Source organism: Larus michahellis, chromosome 1 (assembly GCF_964199755.1).
Source record: "Larus michahellis chromosome 1, bLarMic1.1, whole genome shotgun sequence".
Taxonomy (NCBI): domain Eukaryota; kingdom Metazoa; phylum Chordata; class Aves; order Charadriiformes; family Laridae; genus Larus; species Larus michahellis.
Window position 1 is genome coordinate 213,134,415 of NC_133896.1, and position 27,433 is coordinate 213,161,847.

Here is a 27,433-nt window from a genome sequence, read left to right on the forward strand (position 1 = left end):
GGAAGGAGATCTGCGGAAAAGGGCCTGGGGTGCTGGTGGGTACAAGTTAACCTCAACATCACCAGGAGACCTTGCAGCCAAGGTGGCCGGTGGTGGGTCTTTGGGGGTGCTGGGGCACACAGGCTGTGCAGGGCAATGATTTCCCCCCTAGTTCTGCACTGGTGAGACTGTGTCTGGGCACTGGGTTTAGTCTGGGTCTCCCGGTAGGGCAGACAGTGACAGGCTGGAGATAATGGAGCCCGGGCTGTGTTGGTTTTACTACCAAGCTGTCCACTTTGACTCTCATCTCAACTAGATGTATTTCATCCACACCTTCTCCACCATTGTATCTGTTCTGCTCACAGCCATAGCTTTTGACCTCTTTGTCATGATCTGCAGCCCCTGAGGCATACATCCCTCCTGACAAACTCCGTGGCACCAAGACTGGTATGGGGTTGACCATCTGGGCGGTACTTCTGGTGTTCCTGACTGCCTTTCTCCTGAAGATGCTGTAATATCACTGGGTAAACAGTCTTGCGCACTCTTTCTTGTCTACACCAGGATAGCATCAGCGTGTCCTGTTATACGTCATGACCCTTAAGACTGTCTTGAGTGTTGCATCCAAGGAGGAACAGTCAACAGCTTTGAACACTTGCACCTCACATATCTGTGCTGTCCTAATATTCGACACCCCAGTGACTGGTCTGTCTATGATTCACAAGTTTGGGAAAAAATGCTTCTCCCATTGCTCACACCCTCATGGCCGTCACCTGCTTTGCTGGTCCCACCATGACGAACATGATTGTGCACAGTGTGAAAACCAAGCAGACCTGTTCCCGGACCACCAGAAAGCTGCAAGAAGCCAGATGTGACTCCACAGTCACGGTGTGAGCTGCATTGGAACGGGGGGCTCCGACCGTGATTGCACAGGTGGGTGGGTAAAGCCTTGCAGGTGGCGGTGGAGTCACACAGCTAGAAAGACAATGACAATTAGGTTAAAAGTTTAAGGGCAAACTCATCACCCGGTGCCAACCTGAGTAACTGCTCAGACTTGGGCAATAAAATTCATGTTGAAAGGTGCGCCACTTTTATGGTCAGATGTGGCTTCTTGCATTGCACAGAACAAGATGTTATTAATTAGAAAAAATACATATAAGTCTGAGTAATCTGACTGCATAAATATTTTAACCAAATGTAATTTTCTCTATGGATTTTTCTCTTACAATAATGTCTAATGGAGAATGGTGTTCTGTCCACTTTCTTTGGTAAAAAAAAAAAGGAAGGAATAAATACTTCAATAAAGTTTAAAATGTTGCAGCAATGTACTGGACATATCCATCAATATTATGCTGGGAATATCAGCAATTTGTATCAGTTAATTAGTGAACACAGCAATCACAAGGATTGGAAAGGGCTTATCAGTAAGAACAGTTATTCTCGGTGGGTCCAAAGGAGAGTTAAAGATTAACCAGAAAAAGCAAATGCGGGTTATCACGACATAGGCAGTTTTAAGGATGGGGTCTGTGGGCCTGCAGAGGAGCTGACAAGTCCTCGAGGTGGGATTTCTGCCGGATGAATCATCTCAGACAGACCACATATTCCTTTTCACAAATTAGCATCCCTGTCACCGCGCTTGCCCAGTCCCAAAGAGCGCTTGGGACACCTTTTCTCGAATGAGTTTGTTCTTCATGGTGTAGACGATGGGGTTTAGCGCGGGTGGCAGGAGCACATAGACATTGGCCAACAGGATGTGAACATGATGGGGGATGTTGTGGCCAAACCGATGGGTGAAAAATGAGAAGAATGCTGGGGTGTAGAACATCAATATAACGCAGGCATGAGAGCTGCAGGTGCCAACTGCCTTGCGCTGGGCGTCCTTGGACGAGAGCCTGAAGACAGCCCGGAGAATAAGGATGTACGATACCCCGATGAGCACAATGTCCACGCCTGGAGACAGAAGGGTGGTGGCAAAGCCATACCAGATGTTAATGGAGATGTCGGCACAGGCCAGCCGGGCGATGCCCATGTGCTCACAGTAGGTGTGTGGCATGGTGCTGTGTCCACAGTACGGCAGCCTCTGGAGGAGGAATATTGTTGGGAACATCACACAAAAGCTCCTGGCTATTGCAGCCAGCCCTATCTTGGCTATCATCACGTGTGTGAACACTGTGGCATATCGCAGGGGGTTGCAGATGGCCACGTACCTGTCGAACGCCATGGCCAGCAGAATGGTCGACTCTGCAATGAAGCTGAGGTGTGTGAAGAACATCTGGGTAAGGCAGGCGTGGAAAGACATCTCCTTGGAAAGGGACCAGAATATGCTCAGGGCTTTGGGCACTGTGGAGGAGGATAATACGAGATCTGCCACCGCTAACATGGCCAGGAAGAGGTACATCGGCTCGTGGAGGCTTCGCTCCGTCGCAATGACAAACAGGAGGATGAAGTTGCCCAGGAGCGCCACGACGTACATCAGGCAGAAAGGGATGGAGAGCCAGGCGTGCAGGTCTTCCAGGCCTGCCATGCCCAGCAGAAGGAAGGAGGCAGGCTGCAAGCTGGTTTGATTGAGGGCTGCCATGGCGGGATGATATCGGAATTAGTTTGGGCTCCTCTCCCTGTAAGTGGAAATAGGGGGAGAAGTGGGGAGCACAGCTCATAATAAAGGAAAATCCACCTGAGTTTCCCTACAGCACTTTATGTCTCTGGATCCCAAAGTGTTTTAAAAAATCACTCCCCTCCCCTCACGCCCTCACTGGGGGAGCGTGCTTGAGATGCTGACTCCAAATCAAGTAACAAATCAAATGAAAAAGTGTATTTTGTAGACTCAGATATTGAAATCCAGCAAAGGGATTTACAAAAGTTCGCAAGTTGGCGCAAATCTTGGCAAAGGACCCGTGGATCCAGCCCCTCCAGCTCCCACTGCAGTTATTTCTTGTGCTTTTGCTCTGTAGCACCCAAAAGCAGATGAGGCAGGTGACAAGTTGGGACTGACCCACACTAATTTTATACAATTTGCTGTTTCTTCCCGTCCCCACCTCACCTCTCTCCTGACTCATTCCCACCACGTTTTGCGTGATGGCAGACCAGGATCCCTGCAGGGCGGGGAAGGCTCGCACAGCACCGGGGGCATCAGGGCTGTTACTGACGGCTCCAAGTGCGTCAGCGTGAGAGGATGATCCCCAACCTCTGCAGGACAAAGCACCCCGCAGAGAGCGTGATCTCAGGGAACGGCCGTGTGCCAGGGAGGCAGAACAGCCGCTGGAATTTAAAGCAAAGTCAGAAGCAACCGTCTAAAGCACTGAGAAGGGGATTGCAGTATTGCCAGAGAAATAACAAAGCCATCCATGAAGGCAGCATCAGCCAAACTAGTCGAAATGTGAAGAAGACCCACGAACCCTCCTCAGCCGACGGGTGGCCAGGGCTAGGTCTGCAGCGCCTTTGACTAGCAATAACCTGGTGACGATAGCAGAAGGCTTTGCTGATAGACTTTTGCTTCTTTGAATGCACATCCCGGTCTTCTTATGGGGAATTATACACGAAAGGCAGCGTGAGGTCATCAGGCACAGGCTGTCAGCTTTTTAGAGCCAGGCTGGGATCTCCTGAATTGTTGATTGAGGTGGAGCCTGGGAAACTCTCCTGCAGGTATGTGCTGCAGGTAGCACACCCTTTGGGCCGGAGACGGACCCTGGAGCCAAAGCAGCAGCGTTTACATGTCAAACCCTGCCTGGAAAACGGTGTTTCTCATCTCAGAGCCCAAAGCTGCAGCTTGGAGTAGTCTGGTGGTGGCGGGGGGGAGGGGGAGGGTCCTCCCAGCTGCAGAATTTTACCTTCTAGTGCAAATCAGGCACCTCGGCCACAGAAACCTGTCAAATAACAGCTAACGCAAACAACTCACCAGCTCCCATGTCCGCCAGGAAGGAGGATATCTGCCCCTGGACCTGAGGGGACACCGGCAGGGAGGGCAGGGAGGTGGCGATATTTATATGCTTCCCCTGAGTCCCCATGGGGCTCACAGGCAGCTGGGAGCGGCAGAGCTCTGATCTGTGCTGCTTTGGACAAACGTGATGAAAAGAATAGAGAGTTAATGGGGTTTTGTGTGGAACTCCTTCAATGGGAGCTGCCTGGCGAGAGATGACCTTCCGCTGCAGATTATGGCTTGGAGCACACAAAGCCTTCGGAGCGCTGCAACCATCCCCTTCCCAGCGGGGCAGGGATGAGGTGGGATGGCGGAGGACACACGGGGGAGTGATGCTGACCTCCTCCAGCCAGCCCTGCGGAGATGGCACAGGATCTGCTGCCACCACCGCCCCCAGGCCTGCTCTGCTGCCTCCGTGGGTGTTCAAGCGCTGCCGCTCCAAGCACCAGGGTGATTAATACAACCAACGTGTCTGCTCTCTGCAGCAGGCTCTCATTGCCATTCCTGCTCTGAGTGCTCAGCGCTGGCTTGTACTCCGGGAGGACTCTCTTTGGGGGGCACAAAAAGAAGATTCAATATTAACGACGAGTGGGAATGGGTGGGTGAGCAGAAAGAGGTTGTGGAGGAATGGAAACTAATAAATGTATGAAAAAAGTCAAACTTGGGTACCTTAAATTAAGCACTAAATCTAGATTTATTGGCTGAAATAAAACCAGACAGATTAACATTAGCCAGATGTTTTCCTTTTCTTTTCTTCTTCCTTCCTTTCTTTTTTCTTTGCTCTCTCAGGAAAATTGTGACCTGGCCTCTTGGGAATCAACATTTCAATATTGGATTTTCAAGCCCCCAGCACTGGGATATTTGCAAAAACTCACTGTCACCAGCTGTTGGCACGTGCGTACCTTACGGCTGCCCAGCCCCAGCGCAGATATTGTAGCACATAACCTCTGGCTCAGATTGACTCTCGTGTAATAATTCATGGGTTTAATTAAATAAAGTCCTCAAGCCTTAATGATCCACTTGAGAGATCTGTGGCATAGGCAGACTAACGCTTTCTAATGCCTGAAAATCAATTTTATATTGATAAAACTGGAATTATTTATTCATATATTATTTATTTATGTCCCAGACCTAATTTGGGTATCCTTCCCAGCGGGTGAGTCAGTGGCCCGTAGCTCTTGCAGGGTCTCGGGGTGGGGGACCGAGCTCAGCTCATTTCTCCTTCGCACCTCATTCCCAGGGAGCAGGACCCAGAGCAGCCCCAAGGACGGCAGGTTTTGGCATCGCCCGGCAGCTTTCCGGGGTTCCTCCCTCCTGTCCCACACTGGTGGCAAGCTATGGCTCAGGTCTGAAAAGCAGGCATGGGGTTTAAGCTCCTCAGCAATTGGGTTTTCAACCTAAAAGTCTCCAAATCAAAGCACAGCCACCTTTTGAATGCGGCGGCTGTATTTGGGGTGTGCGTGGTGCGCAGGTCTCCGTGCACATGCATCCTTTCTCTGACAGGCTTCGTTGGGCTTCCTCTGCAAAATGCTTTCAGTAAGCTGCTCAGGTGAGGACCCTCTCATGGAGACACCACTTCTGGACTGTCTCCCTGCTTCAGAAAAAAAAAGAGGAAAATGAGAAAAGGAAGAAGAAAAGGAGAAACACCATTTCCCTGAAGGTCCTGACACAGGACAAAGAACTTATGGGGTGAGTCTGGCATGAGGCAACCCGTGTGACCCCATGGATTTGCTTTCTCACTTGTGGTCTCCAAAGCGGAGATGTGTCGCCCTCCTTGTTGCCATGAGGAGCTCCCCATCCTGGGCTGAGGCCAGCGGGGGCGGCCGGGCCCGGAGCATCCCGCATCCCGCATCCCGCATCCCCCAGCAGAGGGAAGCAGCGAGCCGCGCTCCGCCCGCCCGCACCCCCCCGCCGGGGTACCCTGAGCCCGGCAACCCCCGGGGAAGGGGAGCGGGACTTTGCAGGGTTCATGGCTTCACGCCTCCCCGCTGCTGCCCCCAACGCCCTCGGCTGGAGAGACGGGACCGGCCCCGGCTGTGGTGGTGCCCCCGGGCTCCCAAGTTGCCATGGAAGGACTTGCTCCGGAGCCTGGCACCCACATTGGGGCCACGGAATTGCTGGGAGGGCTGGAGCCCCTCTGCTGGGAGGACGGGCTGAGAGAGTTGGGGAGGTTCAGCCTGGAGAAGAGAAGGCTCCGCGGAGACCTTGGAGCCCCTTCCAGTCCCTCAAGGGGCTCCAGGAAAGCTGGGGAGGGACTCTGGATGAGGGAGGGGAGCCATGGGACGAGGGGGAAGGGGTTTCCACTGCAAGAGGGGAGATTGAGCTGAGATCCCAGGGAAAAAATTCTTGGCTGTGAGGGCGGTGAGCCCCTGGCCCAGGTTGCCCAGAGAAGCTGTGGCTGCCCCATCCCTGGAGGGGTTCAAGGCCAGGTTGGATGGGGCTTGGAGCAAGCTGGGCTGGTGGGAGGTGTCCCTGCCCAGGGCAGGGGGGTGGAACTCTTTGATCTTGAAGGTCCCTTCCAGCCCAAACCATTCCATGATTCTGTGATTCTATGGGAGGGCTGCAAGGATCTAGTCCAAGCGCTGTGTCACCCAGCAGCCTGGCCACCAGCAGATCCCTGGGGAAGAGTTTAAGCACAAGGCAAACATGCAGTGGTGCTCCTCCACGCAGAAGAGCACGAGGGCTCCTCAGTCAGAGAGGCTATTTTGGTATTAAAGGATTGCTCTCTTGTGAATTTTTCTTGCTGCTTTTCGAGCTTGTAGAAACCTTTGCCATCCACAACGTGCTGCAGAGCTCTTCCCCGAGGGAGAGGGTCTGTCCCGCTGAGGACAACGGGTCTCGCCCGTGACCAAGGCTCTGCCAAGCAGCTCTCAGGCAAAGGGTGTCTGATAGAAGCTCTCACCAGAAGCTCTCACCAGAACAACCCAAAACCTCGATACTGGAAGAAGCAGAATTACTGGTCTAGAGGGTCTTTAATTGGGGCTTGTAATTTCATTATACATTGGAGGATGCATAAACGTGTCTTCATGGGTTATATCATGTGTGCCAAGGGGTCTGAGCCTGGAAAGGCCGGGGGAATCCACCAGACCACTTTTTAAAATACGTATAGTGCCCAGTAACAGTGCTCTCAAGGACATGCTGATCTTCCTTGTTACAGCGCTGGGTGCACAGTCCATAACAAACACTGGCAGAAAACATGAGAACAGTTCTTAAATATTTAAACTGTTTCAAAATGTCCTTCCAAGGGTAGTCAGTTCATACGGTGCCTGCACCTCTGGGTCAGCTGGAAGAGAGCAGCTCCTTTTGAAACAGCACTACCCCATCAGCTCAAGTGGGAAGAAATCAATCTTCTAAGTCTAAATGAGCCTGTCTGAGGAGGCGTTGTGCTGCAGAGCCTTATGGAAACTCCAGCATACTAATTAGTGCACGCTAATTCAGGAATGACAGCAATTTCAAGTGTTGTAGCCTAACCCAGGCAAAATGCTCCAGGTGAAACAAAGAAAAACCTGGGGAGGAAAGCACCTGTGTTTTAAAGAGAAGACAATACTTTTGGTTAATATCTGAGAGTCCAAAAGTCCTTGCTTTATATAAAGGATTTCCCTTGCAGACCTGGGGGGCTGCTGCCATTATCAGCCCCCTGTTTGGGACACCAGTCCAGCTGTATCTGTGGAGGGTCGACCTTGCCAGACCTGGCCTTCTCTGCTCCCAGCCACCCTCATCCTCTACCTCACATATAATGGACCAAGTCCAAATGGCCAGTGACCAGCCTGGTCTCCCTGGAGGCAAGAATGGTGCCAGGTGGCCAAAGGGACCGTCATAGAGAGCAGTGCCTGCCCTGGCACCCACACCGACATCAGCAGTGCTCATGTGGACATGACCAGCACGACCCAGCCCCATTCCTCCTCAACGGATGGTCAGGACAGGACACGACCCTCTCCCGCTTGAGCCCTGGAGCAGACCAGAAGCCTGTCCAGATCCATGCCCAGACCCTGGGCCCTGTTGGTCCACTCTGCATCTCCAGCCTTGGGTCTTTCCAGGTTCTGGTCTTCTCCCATTCATCAGTTAGTCCAGCTTAACCTTTGTCACCAAATCCCACACGTGCACCCCCGTACGCAGACAATAAGGTCACTCAGAAGAGAGCCAGCAGCGAGTTTAATGAGCAGACAGGGCAGGTTGTGGTCATCAGGTGCTTGGCCTGGAGGGTGCACTGACCAGCAACTTGTCTAGACTTGATCAGCTCCTCTACCAGACCCCCTCCATTTTCCCATGCTCGTTTCTTCCCGATACACCCGGATCCCTCCTTTCCTTTGCCTTCGGTCCTTTTTCTAAACATCCCATAATACATTTGCACGTTTCCCCAAGCCCCTTGAATCACCCCATATAAAATTTTACACAAGCCCCACCGAATACCCAACACTAAGTCTGCACTTTCCCAGGGAACCCATGATAATTTTCTTTCTCCCTTCTCAGCAGTTGTGCTTGAACCTCTTTCCTCCTGGATCCTCTGTCCACCCCTCGATCACTGACCTTGGATGTGGTCGGTGATATTGTCTCTGTTATCTCCTGGGGTCCTGGGTTTGTGTGTCTCAGCATCATTTCTTATGTTTCCTGTCTTTGGGCTCTGTTTATATGTTGAAGAGACATCAATCAGATATTCTTACAAACGGTGGTTCTTAGATTGCAGGTACCTGCATATCCTTTACCTTTTGTATACCTTTTATATCCTTATATCCTTACTTGCCACATACCCTTACATCGGCAGAAGTTTGGCATGTTCCCCTCTCCTGGCTGGTCTTCTTGGGGGTTGAACCTTGTGTAAGACAGTTGGCAGTGACCATCGTATTGGCTTTAGTGGCAAACGGCAGCCCTGGATTTGCGGACCCCTCTTTGGCAGAGCATCCTCAGTATCCGTCTCCGGATCGGTTTGGTTTTCACGCTGTAAATGATGGGATTCAGGATGGGTGGGGCAAGGAAATGGAGGCTGGCTGTGAAAACGTAGGCCTGGGGGGACACGTGTTTGCCAAACCGGTGCATCATGGACAGGCAGATCATGGGGATAAAGAAGAGGAGGACAGCACAGATATGTGAGATGCAGGTGTTGAGGGCTTTGAGACGCTCCCTCCAAGTTGCAAAGTTCAGGATGGTCTTAAGGATGAGTAGGTAGGACAAGAGGACGAAGAGCAAGTCCAAACCCAGTGTGGAGAGTAGCACAAAAAGCCCATAACTACTGTTAATCCTCGTATCCGAGCCTGCATGTTTGATGATGTCTGGATGCAAACAGTAGGGATGGGAGAGCTCGCTGACCCTGGTGAAACACAGCCGAGTCAGCAGGATTGGGAGTGGCAACTGGACAAGGGTGGTCCTCATGACGATTGCCACACATATCTTGGTGGTCACTGAGTTGGTGAGGATGGAGGAATATCGCAGGGGGTGGCAGATGGCCACGTAGCGATCGAAGGCCATTGCCAGAATGACAGCAGATTCAATATCCGTGAAGGAGTGAATGAAGAACATTTGGGTAAGGCAAGTGCTGAAGCTGATCTCTCTGGCCTCCAGCCACAGCGTCCCCAGCATGGTCGGGAACGTGGATGTGGACAAGCCCAGGTCGGCCACAGCTAGCATAGCAAGGAGTAGATACATGGGTGTGTGGAGGCTCTGCTCGGCCCTAATGATGGAAAGGACAGTCAGGTTCCCCAGCAGTGCCAGGAGGTACGTGGAGCAGAGAGGAACAGCAGACCACATCTGGGTGGTTCCCCATGCTGGAAAGCCACCCAAAAAGAATGATAGGGTCCTGGTGTGGCTGCTGTTGGTCTCGGTCGGGATGAAACAAGGATGCTCCATCTCAACCTTGAATAACTGTCATGGAACGAAAGCCAGCAAGGTCACAAATCACACACAGGCAGTAAGAAACGGGGACAGTCCAAGAGCCCTTCAGCCTGAGGACTTGGGTGAGAGACACCAGTGAGACCAGCAAAGCCCTGCTGCAGCAAAGCTTGCCAGGAGCCGTACAGAAACAGTCGGAGCCCACTCACCTCCGCCTGCCGCACACCCCGACACAGAAACCCTGCGCAGGCAGGAAGCACGTGTGTGTGTTGTGTGCCCAGTGTGGGCAGGTCCTGGTTGTGGCTGCCAGGCATAGCGGGGGAATGAACAATTAAAAAAAAAATAAAATAAAAAAATGTCCATGAGTGCTTGTGTAAGTGCAAATCAAGAGAGAGAGAAGTGACATTGCAATTAGAGAGGGCCGCGGTGAGCTGTGATCTTGAATTTTTTACTTTTGCTGTGAATCTCCGGTAAAAGAAGAGGAGCTGACAATGAATCAGATACTGGTCTGCCTGTGGAAATGTAGCAGCTTTCTGAGGAATGGAGACCAGTAGAGCCTGGTCCTTTTAGACCAACAAAACACAGGTCATCTACAAACACACGGAGGGAAAAAGACCTACTTAGGCTGAAGGATAGTGATTGTTCACAAAGGAACGTGTGTAAATTGTACACGGATAAATGTGAGCTGGAAATGACAAGGACATCGTATGAAAGCAGGATGTCTCTGGCCATCCTCCCACTAGAAACACAGGGAGGAGAGATGGAACTGCTTTGACGGAAAGTTTTCTTTCTGTGAACTCACGCTGCCTCATGCTGCCGGGAAGGGTGGGGACGGGACTCAAGGACTGTAATCTCTAGAGTCCTCTCCCCAGGCTCCTCCGCACGGAGGACCTAACTCCGGTCCTCACGTCTGGCTTTGAAGGACCATCTGCCACAGGGGTTCCCGTGCTCCCTCGGGTTGGGGGGCTGTAGCGAGCAGAACAAGTGCACCCTCAGCATATTTCAGTGGGGGTCACTGAGGTCTCCACAGCCCCAGGTTGGCTCAGTGTGGCCCACATCGGCTTTCTAGCATCTTCTGGAGAAGTCTTTCCCACCCCTTTCCTATCAGGACATCCCATGGAAAGCAACAGGGAGTAGGCCCGTGGGAATGAAAGCGTGCATAAGAGGGGCTTTAAGAAACTGCTCCGGAAATGACTGGTTTTGAGAGCCAAGTGAGATCTGTTAGTCAATAAAAGTTTTTGAAACAACTCGAATAACTGTAAAACCATTACATTTAAAAATACTTAATAGCTATCTGTTCAGAAAATTGCAGAAAAATTGTCATTCTTTCCTCAAATTCCTACGGCTTCTAAGCCGCAGCTCCTGTCTTTGCCGTTCCCGGTGCCAGCGTGCAGGTTTGTGGCCCGACACAGCACCCTTGGGTACCTGCAGAGACAGAGCAAGTTCCAGGGGCCAACCTGGGCTGGCACAAAGCTGCAGCTTTAACGTCTGGGAGTTTTCTGTAGTCCTGGAGAGAAACTCATCAAAGATCATCCCCCACATTACATGGAGGGGAAGGAGGTGGAGTTACGGGAGAAAGTTATCTCCAGGCACAAACATCTGGCAGGATCAGTTAAAGCAGCCACAATCCCCTGCTCAGGCTCCTCCACCCTGAGAGTACAGGGGCTGCCAGCGGTGGCTTTTCACTGCCCTCAATTCCTGCTGTGTGCTTGACACGCACCGTGCTAGATGGGCGCTGCGTCAGTTGCGTGCATGGAGAACTGGGGAACCTCCTTGTCTCAGCCACGTTTTCTGCCACGACTCAGCCCCCGCCACCGCGGCGTGCCCTGGAGCCAGGGAGCATTAGGTTGCCCAGAGAAGCTGTGGCTGCCCCATCCCTGGAGGGGTTCAAGGCCAGGTTGGACGGGGCTTGGAGCAAGCTGGGCTGGTGGGAGGTGTCCCTGCCCAGGGCAGGGGGGTGGAATGAGATGATCTTGAAGGTCCCTTCCCACCCAAACCATTCTGTGATTCTATGATCTCCAGCAGGCAGAGCGTGAGCTGGGGCTGGGCTGGCAGAATGCAAGACACAACCCCCCCCGCCCCGAATTTGGGATCAGGGCCATACTAAGCTCTCACATGTCACAGCCTGGCAGGAGGAGCACAAAAGGAGGGTGAACCCTTTTGGTTGCTTTTCTTTTACGTACTCCCCAAAATGACAAATTCCACGGACGCACCCCAGGATTTCACTGAGACCGCGTGTCCTCGCGAAGCTGTGAGTAGAAAAGGGGCTGCACCCTGCTCTGGCATAAAGTTTTTCTCTGAATGGATGCAGGGCTACCCATTCCCCTTTGGAGGCAGGGAAACAGGAGAGTCTGGGTTCTCCGAGAGGTGTCCCATCTCCGTGCCAGCCCTCTGGAAAGGGGGCAGAGCACAGCTCCTTGGAGCGACACCATCCTCGGGGAGCTGAAAGGAGCTGGTCCGTAGGAGGGTGTTCGCAGGGGTGTTTGCAGGTGCGAGCATCACGGACCCTGTCCGCGTCTGGGGGGAGTGGGGACCCAGCTGAGCCCCCCCCCACAGCGGCACAGAGCAAAGAGCCCACTCACCTGCCTCGCTCACGACCGCCCCGAGCTTCCCACCAGCTCCGCTGCAAGGAAGCAGCCTGCTCCTGAGCTCCTGACCCTCACTCAGGGCCACCGCAGCGGAGGATTTATGGAAGATCCTCCACCGTGGGAGAGGGCTGGCCTGGGAGCAGGAGGGCTCTTGGTTTCTCAGCTCTCAGAGCAGATGCATTAACCCCCACAGCGCCAGGTCCACCCTGGCACATGATGCAGCTCTGCGCTGTGCCCTCAATCCCTGCTGATGGTGGCAGGGGATGCACCCTGACGACCCCTTCCAGAGATGCCGTCCTCCTCCCCTCCTCCCCCTCCCCAGAGACTCAGGCCAGGCGCGGTTTGGGTAGAGGAGCTCCTGCTCTGTGGCAGGGTGGTGGACAGATGAGTCTTAAAGGTTGTTGCCAGCCACACTTCAGTTCTGTGGATGTGGAAGGAAACCCTGGAAGAGGTCCATGGTCTCTGGAGCGGACCAGAGCTATGGGGCCTTGCATCCCATCGCCAAAAGCGGCCTTAGGCAGATGCCAAGAGAAGAATGTAAGAACAGGACAAGTGTGCTTAGTAATGCCTCAAGCACCTTCCCAGCCTCCAGCGATTTGTATTCCAGGGGATTCCTGAGCCAGAACCAGTTCATATATACGTAATAGCCCAGGAAGGACTTTTTCCTTCCACTAAAGGTTCATTTGAATTTGAATTTGAACTGCGACACACAATGACAAGAAGATCTAGAGCCACTACATGCTTGTCTTCTTTGTCTCTCTCAAACACGCTTCTTTGAGAGCTCCTAATTCATGTATTGGAAGAGACAGTGTACACCGGATCCCTGCCGCCCATCTTAGAGCTATTCAAAGGCGCTTGTGCTGACACAGCCCATAGCAGTGTCCATGGTGTGACAGATGCCTTCTTGACCAGTGGTGCACGCTGTCTTCAACATCAGGTCATAAGTCCTGGGTCTCCAAGATGTGCTGTTTGCCCTCCAGGAACACCGTCTCAAGCTCCTTGATCCCTGTGGGGCCCGCATCTGAATGGTCCCACAGGTGCATGGTCCCAAATCTGCATCTTTGCCTTCTTCCACCTTCCAGCTTTCTTCTTCTTCACCCACTGTTTCAGGACCACTGTCTGCTGCCCTGTCCATGGACCACCCAGACCATAAGCCTCACTGGGTATGGGGTGAAGACCAAGGAGGTGTGGGGATGGGTGTTTGGCTTGCCCTGTAAGGAGCAGCCTGGAGCCCAGCACGGCTCTGGCAGGGGAAGCCGGATGACCCTGGGTTCAGCAGCTTCCCCCCTGGCTTGCCCCAAAATGCCTCCCTGAGCATCCCAGCCCCCATCGGCTGCCCTGGGTCATTCCAAGCTCCTGCCGTAACTCACTCATCTTTTAGTCCTCCCATTGGGGTGCTTTGGGGTGCGGAGCATCATGAGCCCCAGAGCGCAGCCACTGGAGTGGTGAGAGAGAAAAGGGATTTGAGGGAGCCCTGTGAGATGGTCCTCAGGAGGCCAGGGCTGGAGCACGCGCCTGGGTGACACGCTGAGTTCGGCTGGACCAGAAGAGACGCTCCGGGACATCGACCTCCATCTCCATCAGCTCTTTGAGGTCTTCCCTGCACAGACCTCTTGCTGTGCCTTTATGGTGTGACGGCAGACACTCCTGCAGTGTTGCAATTACACTTCAATCCAGAAGGTCAGGAGCACATCTAGGTATGATTTAAAACCCCTCTCAGCCCTCAGGAAGGTTCTTGTGAGAGGCAGAAGGTCCATGGGGGGTCTTCCTAAATCCTGGGATGGATTTTACTGCAGCATTTGGGGCACTGATGGATGAAGCATTTTGAAAATGACATAATAATAAAATAAATGCCCCGGGAGGATTTCATCTGACTAGAGGAAATGATGAGAACAAAATGCTTTAATAGCCATTGTTGGGGAGGGGGCGAAATGGAATATTTAATGCTGAACATTATAGCTCAAGCGCCTCAGAGTGGATGAAGATGGTCAGATTTCAGTATCTAAAGTTATATTTATTACCGTATTCTTTGGGGCCTGTCTCACCCCACTGGTAAAACACTAATGAAGAAATATGGTGCACCGGGATACGGTGAATGCATTTTTATGGCAAGGAGAAATTGCATTAGGGAAATGTTAACTTAAAGATCTAAAACGTTTGCGTTTGTGCAGTCATTTTGGTGGAGGTTTGTTACCGCAGCCATCACAAACCGCTGAGCACATATCGCTGCCGCTGAGCAGCAGGATTGAGCTCTGCGAGACCAGGAGACTGATCACAGCCCGGGGTGGCAGCCCAGGAGGGGCAGAGGTGCCTTATTTTCGGAGCGAACTCAGATAAGCCCACCGTATCCCCATCCTGGATAGCTGTGTGTAAATCCCACACAGCTACACACAAAAACCACAGCCTGCACGGACCGTCAAGGGGGAATTTTGCTCCCCACCAGCTCACGCATGAGCACGGGCTCTTCACACTCCCCAGGGGACAGCAAAGCCCTTTCCCTCTGCCCTGACCGACAGAGGCACAGCCCATGCAGCCCCACCGCGGACTCGCTGCAGCACTCCCGGCTTCTGCAGCAGGTTACTGTGCTGCCGGAGCGGGGCCAGAGGAGGCCCCGGAGATGCTGGGAGGGCTGGAGCCCCTCTGCTGGGAGGACGGGCTGAGAGAGTTGGGGGGTTCAGCCTGGAGAAGAGAAGGCTCCGCGGAGACCTTGGAGCCCCTTCCAGTCCCTCAAGGGGCTCCAGGAAAGCTGGGGAGGGACTCTGGATGAGGGAGGGGAGCCATGGGACGAGGGGGAAGGGGTTTCCACTGCAAGAGGGGAGACTGAGCTGAGATCTCGGGCAGAAATTCTTGGCTGTGAGGGCGGTGAGCCCCTGGCCCAGGTTGCCCAGAGAAGCTGTGGCTGCCCCATCCCTGGAGGGGTTCAAGGCCAGGTTGGCCGGGGCTTGGAGCAAGCTGGGCTGGTGGGAGGTGTCCCTGCCCAGGGCAGGGGGTGGCACTGGGTGGGCTTTAAGGTCCCTTCCCACCCAAACCAGTCTGTGATTCTATGATTCTACGATTCTACAATTCTATGATTCTATGATTCTAATCAACGCCCAAACTGGGGAAGGGCTTGGGGCATCCGAATCCCAGCACCTCCTCTGGGAACCCCAGTCACTGGTGGGACTGGGGTCCAGAGGAAGCCCACGTACCCCTGGGCATCCCCCTGCCCTGTGCTGGCAGCACAACGGGTGTCCAGGCCCGTGCCTCAGTTTCCCCTCTTGCCCCACCGTGCCCTGCTCTGGCCTCAACATGCTGTGAGGTTTCACTGACAGCAGAGGGAGCAGGAACCCCCCCATCCCCCGGCAGTGGGTTTGCCACATCTGACATCGCACCCACCTGTTGACCCACAGGGGGTCTGGGGTGGTGGGTCCAGTGCTGTGCCGTGCCGACGTCCCTGGGCAAAGCCACACGCACAACTAGCATGGTGCCATGGGGAGGTGGGGGTTCCTGGGGGGGAAAAAGCCAGGTCTGCTCCAGCCACTCGTGCGGGGCGTCTTGGCCAGCATTTCTTTTCCTTCCCCCTCCCTTCCTTAAATCCGTGCCTCTAGTTTCCCTTCCTGGAAAAACAGGGTTTGCTTCCATTCGCATCAACCCGAATGGACGTTGCTCCTCTTCCGAATGAACCGGCACCGGGGTTCCCCAGGGAGTGCCACATCTCAAACATGAAGAAAAAGGCGATTCCCAGGGCAGCTACGGATCGCCCTAAACCGCATTTACCCAAAAAGCTCCTTAATCCCAGTGTAAAGCGCCCAGCTCTCCCCCGCACACAAGAGCTTGCCCCGTGGGCTCGGTGCCCACCTGCATGGAGTCAAACACCAAACCAGCCTGGCACCGACGCTAACGACGGCCCGGCTAAGGGAGATTACACCTTGTTTTATCCCTGGGGTAGGAGGAGGGCACGGGCAGCAAACGTCCCCCTTTCCTGAGGGGGATCCTGCCCCACCATGAGCATTTCATGGCACTTTGGGAGAGCAGCTGCCCTGCTCCGTGCCTCAGTTTCCCTTGCCAGGAAAACTCCCAGCCAGCGCAGGGGGAGCGAGGGAGCCCTCTGCCCCCCGGCTCCCGAGAGCCTTTCTCTGGCAGGGGGAGCAAGGTGCTGGGCTTCCCTTTCCTGTGGAAATGGGAAAGGTTTCAAAAGCAGCCGGCGCTTTTCACCCCCGCTTGCCAACACACAGACAGGCAATGGAGCAACAGGGGAGGGATGGAGAAGAGGGGCTGGTTGTCAGGACACGTCCCACCGTCCCTTTGGGAATGTGAGCCTGCCGTGGGCAGAGCTGGGGGGGACAATCATGAAAATCACCCCGCTGCAAGGGTGAGCAGCCCCTGCTTGCCTGGGTAATCCAGGGCGGCCCTCTCCTTCCTGGTTCTGCGAAGGACAATAAAATAAATAAATATTTTAAAGAAGCTAAATATTTTTCAGCTGGTTGCCACGCTGCCTCAGCAGAAAAATTTTCTGCCGCGTCAGAAGTCTGACACAGCACAAAAGGGGATCGCAGCTCCTTGGCCAAGGGCTGCCTTATCTCCCTGCAGCCGGGCTGCTGTTTGTGCCGAGTTATCGCCCGGCCGCAGCCGGGCTGGGGGAGGCTGACGTGACTCAGCACCCTCACCTCCCCCCCGCCCCGGCCCCTCCGCCGATGCCCGATGCAAACTCATCACACTCAATGTATGGTGGGGGAGCCCCCCATGGCAATATGGCAGAAAGAGCTAAAACACCCTGCTTGAGCGCTGGGCAGGGGATGCTGGTGCCAGCGCTGCCTTTCTGCCTGGGTACCCCAAAATAAAGTGTCCCCCTGGGCTGGGGGGCTGGGGGTCATTCCCTGACCCTGATCTCAGCTCAGCCCCGCAGAGATGCCGTTATTTGGGACTCCCTGGGAGACACGGCCCGTGCCTGGTGCACGCTGCTGGGATGGTGGCTCCGTGCTGTGGGGACCTCAAGCAACATTAGGAACCGCCTTCAGGCCAGCCCCTGGTTCCCCCACAAGGCCTGGGAGCACAGAGGTGGTGGGATGAGCTGTGGAACACCAGGGTCTCTGGGGGGGGGAAGAGGGGCACAGCTGGGGAGAGGCTCTGCCGGGGGGCTGGCCCACAGGCAGGGCTTTGGCGCATCGCTGAGGGGCACACGGCGGCAGGCAGCCCTCAAACGGCGGCTGTAAAGGGCTCGTCCCGGCTGCCATCCCATTTCCAGAGCCGCTTTTGCAGCTTGAATAAATAGCGGGTGCCAGGATGGAGTCGGGTCTCTCTTTCTGCCTTCCTAAAACCAAGTCCCGGCACAGGAACAGGACTGGCTTCGTCCGCTGCCAGCATTAACCCCTTGAAAGGCATCAGGGGAACGTGACCCACTCAGAAAATGTGTTCCTGACCCAGCTGGTGCCACAAACAGGAGGAGGCAAGTCCTTGCCTGAGCTCAGCAATAAACTTCTTGGCTCCACAGGAGCTTTCCCTGCTCGCGGGGTGTCGTGGTTTGGGCAAACGAGGCCACAGGGACATCTTTCGTTAGCAAGAGCCCCGGGACTGTAAGGTCTGGGACACAGCTCTGGTGGTTCCCACCCAGTGCTGGGGGCTTTTTTGGGGGGGTCTGTGGTTAAGGGAGCCTTCTGCAGAGCAATGACAGGCAGAGCCAGCTAGACCTGCAGCTGTTCCTTAGGGAAAAAGGATACTGGAGCTTTGTTAGGGGGAAAGCGAGGCCGTTTGTCCTTACTCTGGAGTCTCCGGGGTTTAAACGCATGGAGGGGTTTCCTGCTCTCCACGCTGGTCCTCTGCCCAGCACAGGTACAACCAAGTATCCTCCCGGAGCCGGGGGCTCCTCCGCTCTCCCTGCAGCAAGGCTGGGCTCGGTTTGTCCCAGGAGCCCTGGGCTCCCTCAGTGACCACAGGTGAGGGCAGACGTGGGGCAGGGAGGGGAGCAACCTCACCTTCCAGCTGTGGGAGCGCTCCCCAAGGCAGGAGCGGGGGCAGGGGCTGGGGGAAGCGGCGGAGGCAGGCAGCGTCGGGCACCACTCGCAGCCGTGGTGCTCGCTCTTCAGATTTGGAGCCACGTGTGTGCCCTGAGAGCACCATGAAAGCCCCGGGACTTTCCGAGGCAGAGGTTTCACGCCTCTTCTCTAAGGTCCTGAGGATGGTGTCCAACTGGCCTGGCGCGGCTGGGCTCCCTCCTGCAGGGATTTTCCCCTCCAACCCATCCCCCAGCGGGTGAGCCCTGACCCTCTCTGCTCCACGGGCTAATCCTGACCCCCCATGCCAGCACCTCTTGGCTCTGCGGCTCGTCCTTTCCTGGGCCTGTGACGCACCCAGGGGCCAGCCCTGGGCAATGGGTCTCTTTGGCCACTTTCTGCTCTCCCGAGTCACCAACTGAGAGGAGTTCGGGCTGTGCATCAGCAGAGCTGCGTTTGCAAAAAAAAGAGCGGAGTCCAGGGGAATTCCCCGCTGACCTGCCAGAGAGCTGTGACACCGGAGGGCGAGGGCACCGGTTCGGCCCCCAGCTCCAGGCGCTCTTTGTGCCTGCAGAACCGCAGGGATGCTGCAAACCGAGGAGGACCAGGACTTTTGGATGAGCCACAGTTCAGCCGGAGACAGGAGTGGGGCTGCACTGCGGGGCTTGAGCGCGCAGAGGGACACAGTGTCACTCGCAGGACCGTGGCAATGCCCGAGGGCTTTTGGCTGTGTAGACTTCCTAACCGGGGCACTGTAATTCATGGCACTGTGTTATCCCGTGGTATCATAAACACTTATTTCATCCGCTTGCGTAGGAGACCCCAGGATGGATCTTTTCTGTGGGTCTGATTTTCATAGAATCATAGAATATGTTGGGTCGGAAGGGACCTTTAAAGGTCATCTAGTCCAGCCCCCATCCCTTTCTCTCTCCTCTGCTCATCTCCAGCTCTGGCAGTGCCCAGGGGCCCTGGGGAACACACATTTCGGGATGCCCACGTCGCCGGAGGAGCAGAGGGGAGGGCTTGGTGACCAAGTGTCAGCTCCCATCCTCCTGCGGTGGTACACACTTCGCGCTGGTGCGAATGCTGCCTTTGGGCAGTAGGCAGTGATGAGGGGGATCCTGAAATCCTGTCCTCTAACACCTCTCACCTGCCATAAGAGAAAAAAATGATAGAAAAACTCATTTTACCCTATAGATACCAAGGCTGCACACTGGTGTGACTGGCAAACGCCGGCAGCTGATGTGTGCCTGAAGGTATGCCTGTACGGCTCTCTGTGTGCCGGTGGGCAGCAGAGCCAGACCCCAGCCCCACTAATAATTCAGCCCATTTCTGCTAAACGCAGGGTCAGAAAACACGCTGTCACATCTTGAGGGCGGCCGGGCGCTGGCTTTTATCTCAGGTCGCAGTGAGGGTGGCGAGGAGCTATCTGGCGGGCGGCTCGCAGGGCGGCGATGGGCTGCCCGTGGGCGATAGGGGGGGAGGTGGGCATGGGGAGGGGGTCCCGGCCAGCCTCTGTGGGGCTGATAGCTGGCTGTCGCGGTACGTGGCTGCAGCCGGGGATGCTGCACCCGCCCCAGCACGGCAAAGCAAAGCAGAGCCCTGCTCGGGGAGAAGCGGTGCCGCAAGGGTCCAGCAGCAAAGTATCACACATCTGGTCACAGCTGGAAAACCCCAGCTGGCTCCCTCACCCCCCTGCCCCGTTGCCCTTCCCCTCTGCACCCCGGGAAGTGCTGCACCACGTCCCCCGCTGGAGCTGTCATAGAATCAGAAAATGGTTTGTGTTAGAAGGGACCTTAAAGATCATCTTGTTCCAACCCCCCTGCCCTGGGCAGGGACACCTCCCACCAGCCCAGCTTGCTCCAAGCCCCATCCAACCTGGCCTTGAACCCCTCCAGGGATGTCCCACTGTCCCACTTGGTGTCTCCTCTAGCCCTCAGCTCATGTGGGCTTGTTTTGGAGGCCAGGGCAGAGGTGGGAAACCACAGGCTGGACCTTCCTGCCAGGAGCCTATGCCCTTCTTCTTAGAACAAGGGGAAACTGGCAGGGGAGGTTTAAGATGGATATTAGGAAAAATGTCTTCCCTGAAAGGGATGGCAAGCATTGGACCAGGCTGCCCAGGGCAGTGGCGGAGTCGCCATCCCTGGAGGGATTTACAAGCCGGGCGGACGTGGTGCTGAGGGACATGGGTTAGCGGTGGGTTTGTCAGTGTTGGGTTGATGGTTGGACTCGATGATCTGAAAGGTCCCTTCCAACCTCGACCATTCCATGATTCTGTGATTCTTGTGCTGAGCAGATGAAAACCCCGATGAGGATGAGGGGGGAGAGCAAACCATCACCTCAGTTATAGGCAGAAAAAACACTGCCTTAAACGAGACTGTCTTGGAGACAGCTTGTCATGAATAAAAAAGCTGCTTTTGCCTATTTCTGGATTGCTTTTCCCTGAGTTCTTGCGTTGAGGGATAACTCAGAAGCTGTTTAATTAAATCTTTAGCTTTTCCCCTGAATATTAGGGACATGGGTTAGTGGTGGTTTCGGCAGCGTTAGGTTGACTGTTGGACTTGTTGATCTTTAAGGTCTCTTCCAACCGAAGTAATTCTACGATCCCGTCTCTTATGCCTGACCATGTGCCGTCATCCCTTCACCTCTCTCAGCTCTGAACCCCCCATAGCCTGTGACACTGGACTGGCTTTAGGGCTGAGTGTGTCCTGGTGGATCCCTTTACAGGGATATAGGGACAGGGGTGTATGAATGGGGCCAAGTCACGTCTCCTGCCGTGTCCTGGAGCTCCTCTATGCGTTTCTGTTGCAACCTGCCCCCAACTTTCAGGCAGTGTCGCTGAGACCCAAATTCCAGACCCAGGCGATTTCCTACAAAAACAAAGCAAATCAGTAAAAGACTCTAAGGTAACTAAAACACTGAGGCCCATGCTTGCATGATACGTAAGTCGCTATGTGGCATGAAACTCAGGCCAGAGCAGCTGGAGCAAGGGGTGCTCCACATCTCTTGGAGTAAGGACTAAAGAGTGCAATGGGTTAAACCTGGATCCTGAAATTAGAGATCCACGTTAGGGGCAGAGAGCCATTCATTTAACCTGCAGTTATATTTCCCCTTAGTTTATCGTTACGGCACAGAAACAATTTGAAATGTCTTCGTGTTGAAAGCGGAATGCCTCGGGCGATGAGCCACAGCTAAATTAGATAACTCTCCTCGCCGTAATAACATCAAGCTCTCTGCCCGCTCGCTGTAAAACTCCAATCTGCTCCGAATCTCCACCGTGGTGCACCCATACCTCTTCTCTTTGTGCTCTTTCCTATTCTCCCTTTCCCTCCTAAGGAAAAAAAAAATCCATTTTCAGCAATTCTCCTTGGCTTTCCTGTTCAGCTAGTCACCAAACAGTCCCAGCCAGGGAAAGCTGTATAAATTACGGTGATTCACACCAGCCTGCTGCTGCTCTGCATTTCCCCGAATCTGTCGTTGACCACATCCTGAACGGGTTTAGAGCAGCGTCTCCGCTGGTTTCCTTGTGGTCTGTGAGCATTTGGTAAGGCTTTGCTCTGCTCCTGAATTTGGGGTTCACCTGGACAGTAGCCCAAAGTCCCCTTTTGCCCCAAGCACCATTTCTGGTGCTTGCACTGGCAGTGTAGGGGTGGGAAGTTATCTCTGGCCCTCAAATTAAATGAAGGCACCGGTGCTAGATTGGATGCAGCCAAAAGGACCAGTGGGGTAGGAGCAGGCTGAAGCTCATATATGAATTTACAGCCCAGAGCGGCTGTAAGAGGTTGTTCCTGTTACGGACTCCACATCCAGAGGCGTACGAGTCTCCGATATGACCCTAATCCGATTAGCTGGCTGATTCACCTGCTTTTATTCCGTCTCTACGAGTGCCCATCCTACGGGATTTAAAGAGTTTAAAGAATTACTGTGTGTATAAAAGAAACCATTAAAAGGAATCAATACAGAAAAGTAGCACCAAGCGAGCTGGAACGACTTCAGCCTCTCTTCCTACTCTCTTTCCCCTGCCTTCCCCCTTCCCCTTTCCCTCACCAAGTTGTGACCATCCATCATTAACCATCCCGTGAAGAAGTGATCCTGCTCCCGCAACGGCACCAGCGAAAACAGACCCTGAGCAGGCCAAAGCGTGGGACCAGGACCTGAGGTTTCTCACTGCGAGTCATGTCTCTGCCTGCTTTTCTGCAGAGTCCAGAAAAAAAGCATTTTATTAACCACAGTTGTTTGTTTTTTTTAAATATTAATACTGCAGTTAATACTCTCCTCCAAGCCTCTGTGTTTGATGTTGTCCTGCTTGTCCCAGCTTCACACCCCTCCTGCTCTCTGCTGCCCATCCCTGAGCTTTTTCGTGCTGCTGGCTCAAATGGAGAAGAAAAGCGTCATTATCTCTTCTCTTTTAAAGTTCAGCTCTGCAGAGCTGGCAAAGAGACTCCTATCGCAGATGAGGCAAATGCATTGCTAATAATAGACCCAGAGGTAGCTTGGATTTTATTTTCAATGTGGGTCTGCCAGAAAACGCGGACCACAGGACACGAGAAGTAATAAATGAGAAGGCCATGCTCGGTCACTCATTGCCATCCCCCAGCTGAGCGTACAGCTGTTTTGGCCAGCTCTGTGCCCAGCTCTATGGGCTGGCTGGCTCACATCACGCGGATATCTGCCTGTGAATTTAGGCTTGCGCACGTTTGATTTCACCCTTTGAGTCCTGTCTCATTGAAAATTGACAACTCCTGACGTCTTCAGATCTCCTCAAGGACCGAGGCCATGTGTCTGCTCTTTAGGTGAGGAACTAAAGCCAGCACTGGCCACCTGCATGATACCTTTATCTGCACCGAGCAGCCTCCGCTCCACGCTGTGTTATCAGACCTCTCCGGTGCCTCGCTTACTGCTGAAAGGGGCCTGTGGGCCTTGCCTGGGATTCAGAAATTTTAGAAAATGAATAATGCCTCCTAGGACCCTGTGTCAAGGAGCTGAAATGTGACTACAGACGTGAACCATCTCAGCTGGATCATAGTGATGGGCTTGTGCCACTGCTTGGTGTGGCTCCGATGGGATCAATGGGGCGGTATCGATCTGTAACTGGAATGGGTCAGAGGTCTGGATGAAACCTCCTCGGCTGCCTGCAGACAGACCCAAAGTCCACGGTCTTGTCCGGATGCCCTACACCTCAAGCATCCTGGCTTTGCCTTTCTGGCCGTGGGAGCAGAGCTTCACCTCAAGGCTGAAAAACAGGAAAACGCCCCAGTAGTTCAACGGGAAAGTGACACCCAAATAAAAGCCTTTGGTCAGACCCTGAACTGGTGGGAATGGATGTTGCTGGTCTGGTTGTAACACGGTGGGGTCCTGCTACCCTTGTGCAAGGCATTTAACTTCCAAACAGGAATTAACAATGCCTTGCTAATACTGTACACACAGTGAAAGAGCTGAGGAGCCTGGCCCCAGTCGCAGCCTGCCACGGCACCAGCATCCCACACAGATATTCCTGGAAACCTGGAGCGCAGGGAGGTGATCTCCCATTCATTAACACCAAGCACGTGAATCTCCAGCACATGGTTCAGGTCTGGAGGAGCTGGACTGACGGGCTGATGTTTTCCACACTTTTGCCTGATGAAAGCTGCCCGCTTAGGAAAACGGACAGGGGCTTCTCTGCGGGTCTGTGTCCGAAGCTACAGAGCTGTGGCCATGGGCAACAGCACTTGGCATCCCCAAGAGTGTGCTCCCGTGCAGGAGTGCCCAAGTTCATAAATGAGGTCATCTATCCCATTAGAGAAATATGCCTCAAGTTTAGAGAGGCTGTAGGTCCTGCAGAGGACTCAAAGGTTGGGTGTTGCCGGGATGAAGCTGTTGTAAAGCGCCTTGCACATGGGTCAGTGCCTGCTGTGGGGCAGGGGGTGGCATGTGCATGGCTGTGGTGAGCAGGCAGTCAAGGGGGAAGGAGGGGGAGATAAGAGGTATTGTGTCCTGAGCCTGCCTGTTAAGCAAGTCACAGGGCTTTTTCCTTGAAGACCACACCTCAGTGCAGACTGACCACTCCATGGACAGACCGACCCACTGCCGGTGGGGACCCCCACCCTGTCCCCAGCCAATGACCCTGCAGCGCAGGACGGGGAGGAGCTGCCGGCAGGGGATAAAACCCCCCGTGGGGTCTGCAGCTCCACTACGGGGTCTGTGTCCTCCTACAGCTCCCAGCAAAGCCACCCGCCACCATGGTGCACTGGTCAGCCGAAGAGAAGCAGCTCATCACCAGCCTCTGGAGCAAGGTCAATGTGGAGGAATGCGGTGCCGAGGCCCTGGCCAGGTAGGTCCAGCTCCTGGGCATCTGCTCAGCTGCACCCTGGATACAGAAACCATGGCAATTGCGTTTGGGAGCCTTAACATGTCTTTGTGTCTGCTTGCGCCCCTCCATCTCTCCCCAGGCTGCTGATCGTCTACCCCTGGACCCAGAGGTTCTTTGATAATTTTGGGAACCTCTCTAGCCCTACCGCCATCATCGGCAACCCCAAGGTCCGTGCCCACGGCAAGAAAGTGCTCACCTCCTTTGGGGAAGCTGTGAAGAACCTGGAAAACCTCAAGGCGACCTACGCCAAGCTGTCCGAGCTGCACTGCGAGAAGCTGCACGTGGACCCTGAGAACTTCAGGGTGAGCTGTGCTTGGGGCTTGACCCTCTCTCCCTCCATCCTGCAGGGTAGCCCAGCGCCTGGAGAGTTTCAAAGATGCACAAATAACGTGTATTTTGGTTATCAAATGGAAAGGGGCTGGGTTGGATGGGAACTGGGGGAGAGGGGAAGGCTGGGCACTTGATTCTAGGAACCGCCAGGCCCCAGGCTGTGAGGGGTTGGGGGAAAAATACAGGGAGATGAACTGAAAGCCTGGAGGCTTGTGTAGGTATGGCTTGAGAAAAATGGGAGAAGGATGCCCGGAGGCCAAGTGGAGCTGAGGGTGGAGAGCATGGAGGGAAGTCTCGTTGTGTTGGTGCCATGGGCAGCCTCTCCCTGCGCCTCCTGGACCCCAGACTTTGTCTGCCCTTTTTCCAAGGCTGGCAGACATGGGAGGAGAGAGAAAAGCAAGCGTGGGATGGTCAGGGGCTGGCCACTGATGGGAAGAGATGCAGACTGGGATTGGAGACAGAGAGGACAGGTCTGAGCGTGGGGACAGGAGCAGCAGACGAGGGAGGGGAATGAAGCAAAAGAGAACAGGGTGCCAGGGGGTGAGAATTCACCGTGGGTGAAGAGAGGGAGCACTTTAGGGTGGAAGGGACTGAGAGGGCTGGATGTGGCTGATGGCCTCTGTTTCAGTCTCTGTGTAAGCCTGACTTTAGGGATGTAGCAGATAAACCTCACGCTGACCCTCTGCTCCAGTAGGCATGGGGTTTCACAGCAGAAAAAAAAAAAAGAAAAGACAGAAAATGTCTGGAAAAAAAGTCTAGAGGTTGGAAAACGCAGGTGCAAGAAGCAGCAGAGCCAGACCAGGTGGGTTCTGGTACATATGGTCAGCACAGGACTATCTTCCTGCACAGAGAATTCAGCTAAAAGAGATTCCCTGGGTCGCAGCCTCCAGGACCCACCAGAGACCTGAGCTCCCCCCAGTCCCTGGTCCCTGGGTCCTGCGCAGGGAGAAGGGGTGCTCAGCACCGAGCTGACCTGATTTGTTTCCTTCTCCTCTCCAGCTCCTGGGAGACATCCTCATCATCGTCCTGGCCGCGCACTTCACCAAGGACTTCACCCCTGCCTGCCAGGCCACTTGGCAGAAGCTGGTCGGTGTGGTGGCCCACGCTCTGGCCTACAAGTACCATTAAACCCTCTGGAGGCAGATGTGTCTGTAACAGTCAATAAAAAACCCCATATTTTCTGGACTTCTTAGCATGCTCCTGTGTCTCTGCGGCTGCCTGTGGGGTGGGAGGGAGGGAGCAGGGGGGCATGAAAGGGGGAAGGTGGGCTCTGGGATGCTGGGAGCATCACGCTCCAGAAAGGATGGCCAAAGGGGAGGTGACTTTTCCTGGCTATTCGGGCTGTCTCCGAAAGACATCAACCTGCTCGCTGCTGCCCTTTCCTGCCTGCCCAGTGGGGCTGGTCCTGGACCTCCACCCACAAAGTGATGCTGAGGTGTCCCTCACATATGGAGCTCCAGTGGGACATCTGGAAATATTGGCCTCTAAACCAATGATGGGCACGTCCCAGCCCACCTCTGAGCACCTCTGAGCTTGCTGAAATCACTGGGGGAGGATTTCTGACCTTTTCAGTGCAGAAGGGCAAGCTGCAGGGCAAGCAAGGGCCCGTCTGGCCCCGAACCTCTCCACCGGTCATGCATGCAGGGTTATAAATTTGTAGAGATTCACCAAAGCCACCTTAGATTAGGCAGAAATTTGGCCCTCCGTATTGTAGTACTGGCGTATTTTTAACAAGCTGATAAAAAGCCTTTCTGAATCGGCGATGAAACTGCTCTTACTGTTACTCTTGTGCATTTTGATCAGAATACGATATTGAAAAGAACATGCGTATGATCCCAAGAGAAAGGGGTGAGGGCAGCTGTTTAAAACAGGACTGATCAGAGGGGTTTTTTTTTAACTCAGATTGGCTTAATGGAAGCACGTTTTTTCACTGGAGTGGAAGGATTCTGCCTAAACACATCAGTTTCAGCAATGCTTTTCCAGGAATAACTTAAAAAGCAACAAGGACAGACATGTTGGTGTCACAGAATGATGAAATCCTTGTTTTGCATGACTTAGGAATAAATTTTCCACCTTCCTCCTGATAAAGCAGGGATTTGCACTTATGACCCCTCTGTCCTACACAGACAGCCTGTCTCAGACGCAAAGGAGTGCCAAGAGCATCCAGGGCTGGGGGAAAAGAAAATGAAACGAAAAAAAACCCTCAGAAACCAGTCCAGGTTTCCTGCAGCATGTCATTCTCCTTTCAGCGAGCAAATGGGCATTTCAGCATCATTTCAGGAGGTTAAGACTGTTCTCAAAGTCTTGTTAGCACAAAAGTGCAGTTCTACACCTTGGAATCATAGAATTATAGAATCATAGAATGTGTTGGGTTGGAAGGGACCTTGAAAAGTCATCTAGTCCAAGCCCCCCTGCAGTAAGCAGGGACATCTTCAACTAGATCAGAAGTTGCCACCGAACAGAAAAGGACTCCTGCAGTTGG

At 54.0% G+C, this 27,433-nt stretch overlaps 4 protein-coding genes across 4 annotated transcripts in view; 2 read left to right on the forward strand and 2 right to left on the reverse strand.

Moving 5' to 3' along the window:
• LOC141737638 (olfactory receptor 51E2-like) overlaps positions 1–27,433 on the forward strand; it is a 109,148-nt gene that overhangs the window by 11,239 nt on the left and 70,476 nt on the right.
• Positions 1,604–2,554, reverse strand: LOC141737178 (olfactory receptor 52B2-like). The gene has a single exon (XM_074571822.1). The coding sequence runs from the start codon at positions 2,552–2,554 to the stop codon at positions 1,604–1,606; it is 951 nt and encodes a 316-aa protein (XP_074427923.1).
• Positions 8,518–10,265, reverse strand: LOC141737152 (olfactory receptor 51L1-like). The gene has a single exon (XM_074571775.1). The coding sequence runs from the start codon at positions 9,731–9,733 to the stop codon at positions 8,741–8,743; it is 993 nt and encodes a 330-aa protein (XP_074427876.1). The 5' UTR covers positions 9,734–10,265; the 3' UTR covers positions 8,518–8,740.
• Positions 11,759–26,115, forward strand: LOC141737239 (hemoglobin subunit rho). Its single transcript, XM_074571904.1, has 4 exons — positions 11,759–11,966; positions 24,467–24,582; positions 24,701–24,923; positions 25,951–26,115. The coding sequence occupies exons 1-4, from the start codon at positions 11,907–11,909 to the stop codon at positions 26,077–26,079; spliced, it is 528 nt and encodes a 175-aa protein (XP_074428005.1). The 5' UTR covers positions 11,759–11,906; the 3' UTR covers positions 26,080–26,115.

Coding starts and splice junctions, on each gene's coding strand:
- LOC141737178 (XM_074571822.1), bottom strand. CDS start 2,554: ATGGCAGCCCTCAATCAAACCAGCTTGCAGCCTGCCTCCTTCCTTCTG.
- LOC141737152 (XM_074571775.1), bottom strand. CDS start 9,733: ATGGAGCATCCTTGTTTCATCCCGACCGAGACCAACAGCAGCCACACC.
- LOC141737239 (XM_074571904.1), top strand. CDS start 11,907: ATGACAAATTCCACGGACGCACCCCAGGATTTCACTGAGACCGCGTGT. Junction 24,583..24,700: donor GGTGCCGAGGCCCTGGCCAG/GTAGGTCCAGCT, acceptor ATCTCTCCCCAG/GCTGCTGATCGTCTACCCCT. Junction 24,924..25,950: donor TGGACCCTGAGAACTTCAGG/GTGAGCTGTGCT, acceptor TCTCCTCTCCAG/CTCCTGGGAGACATCCTCAT.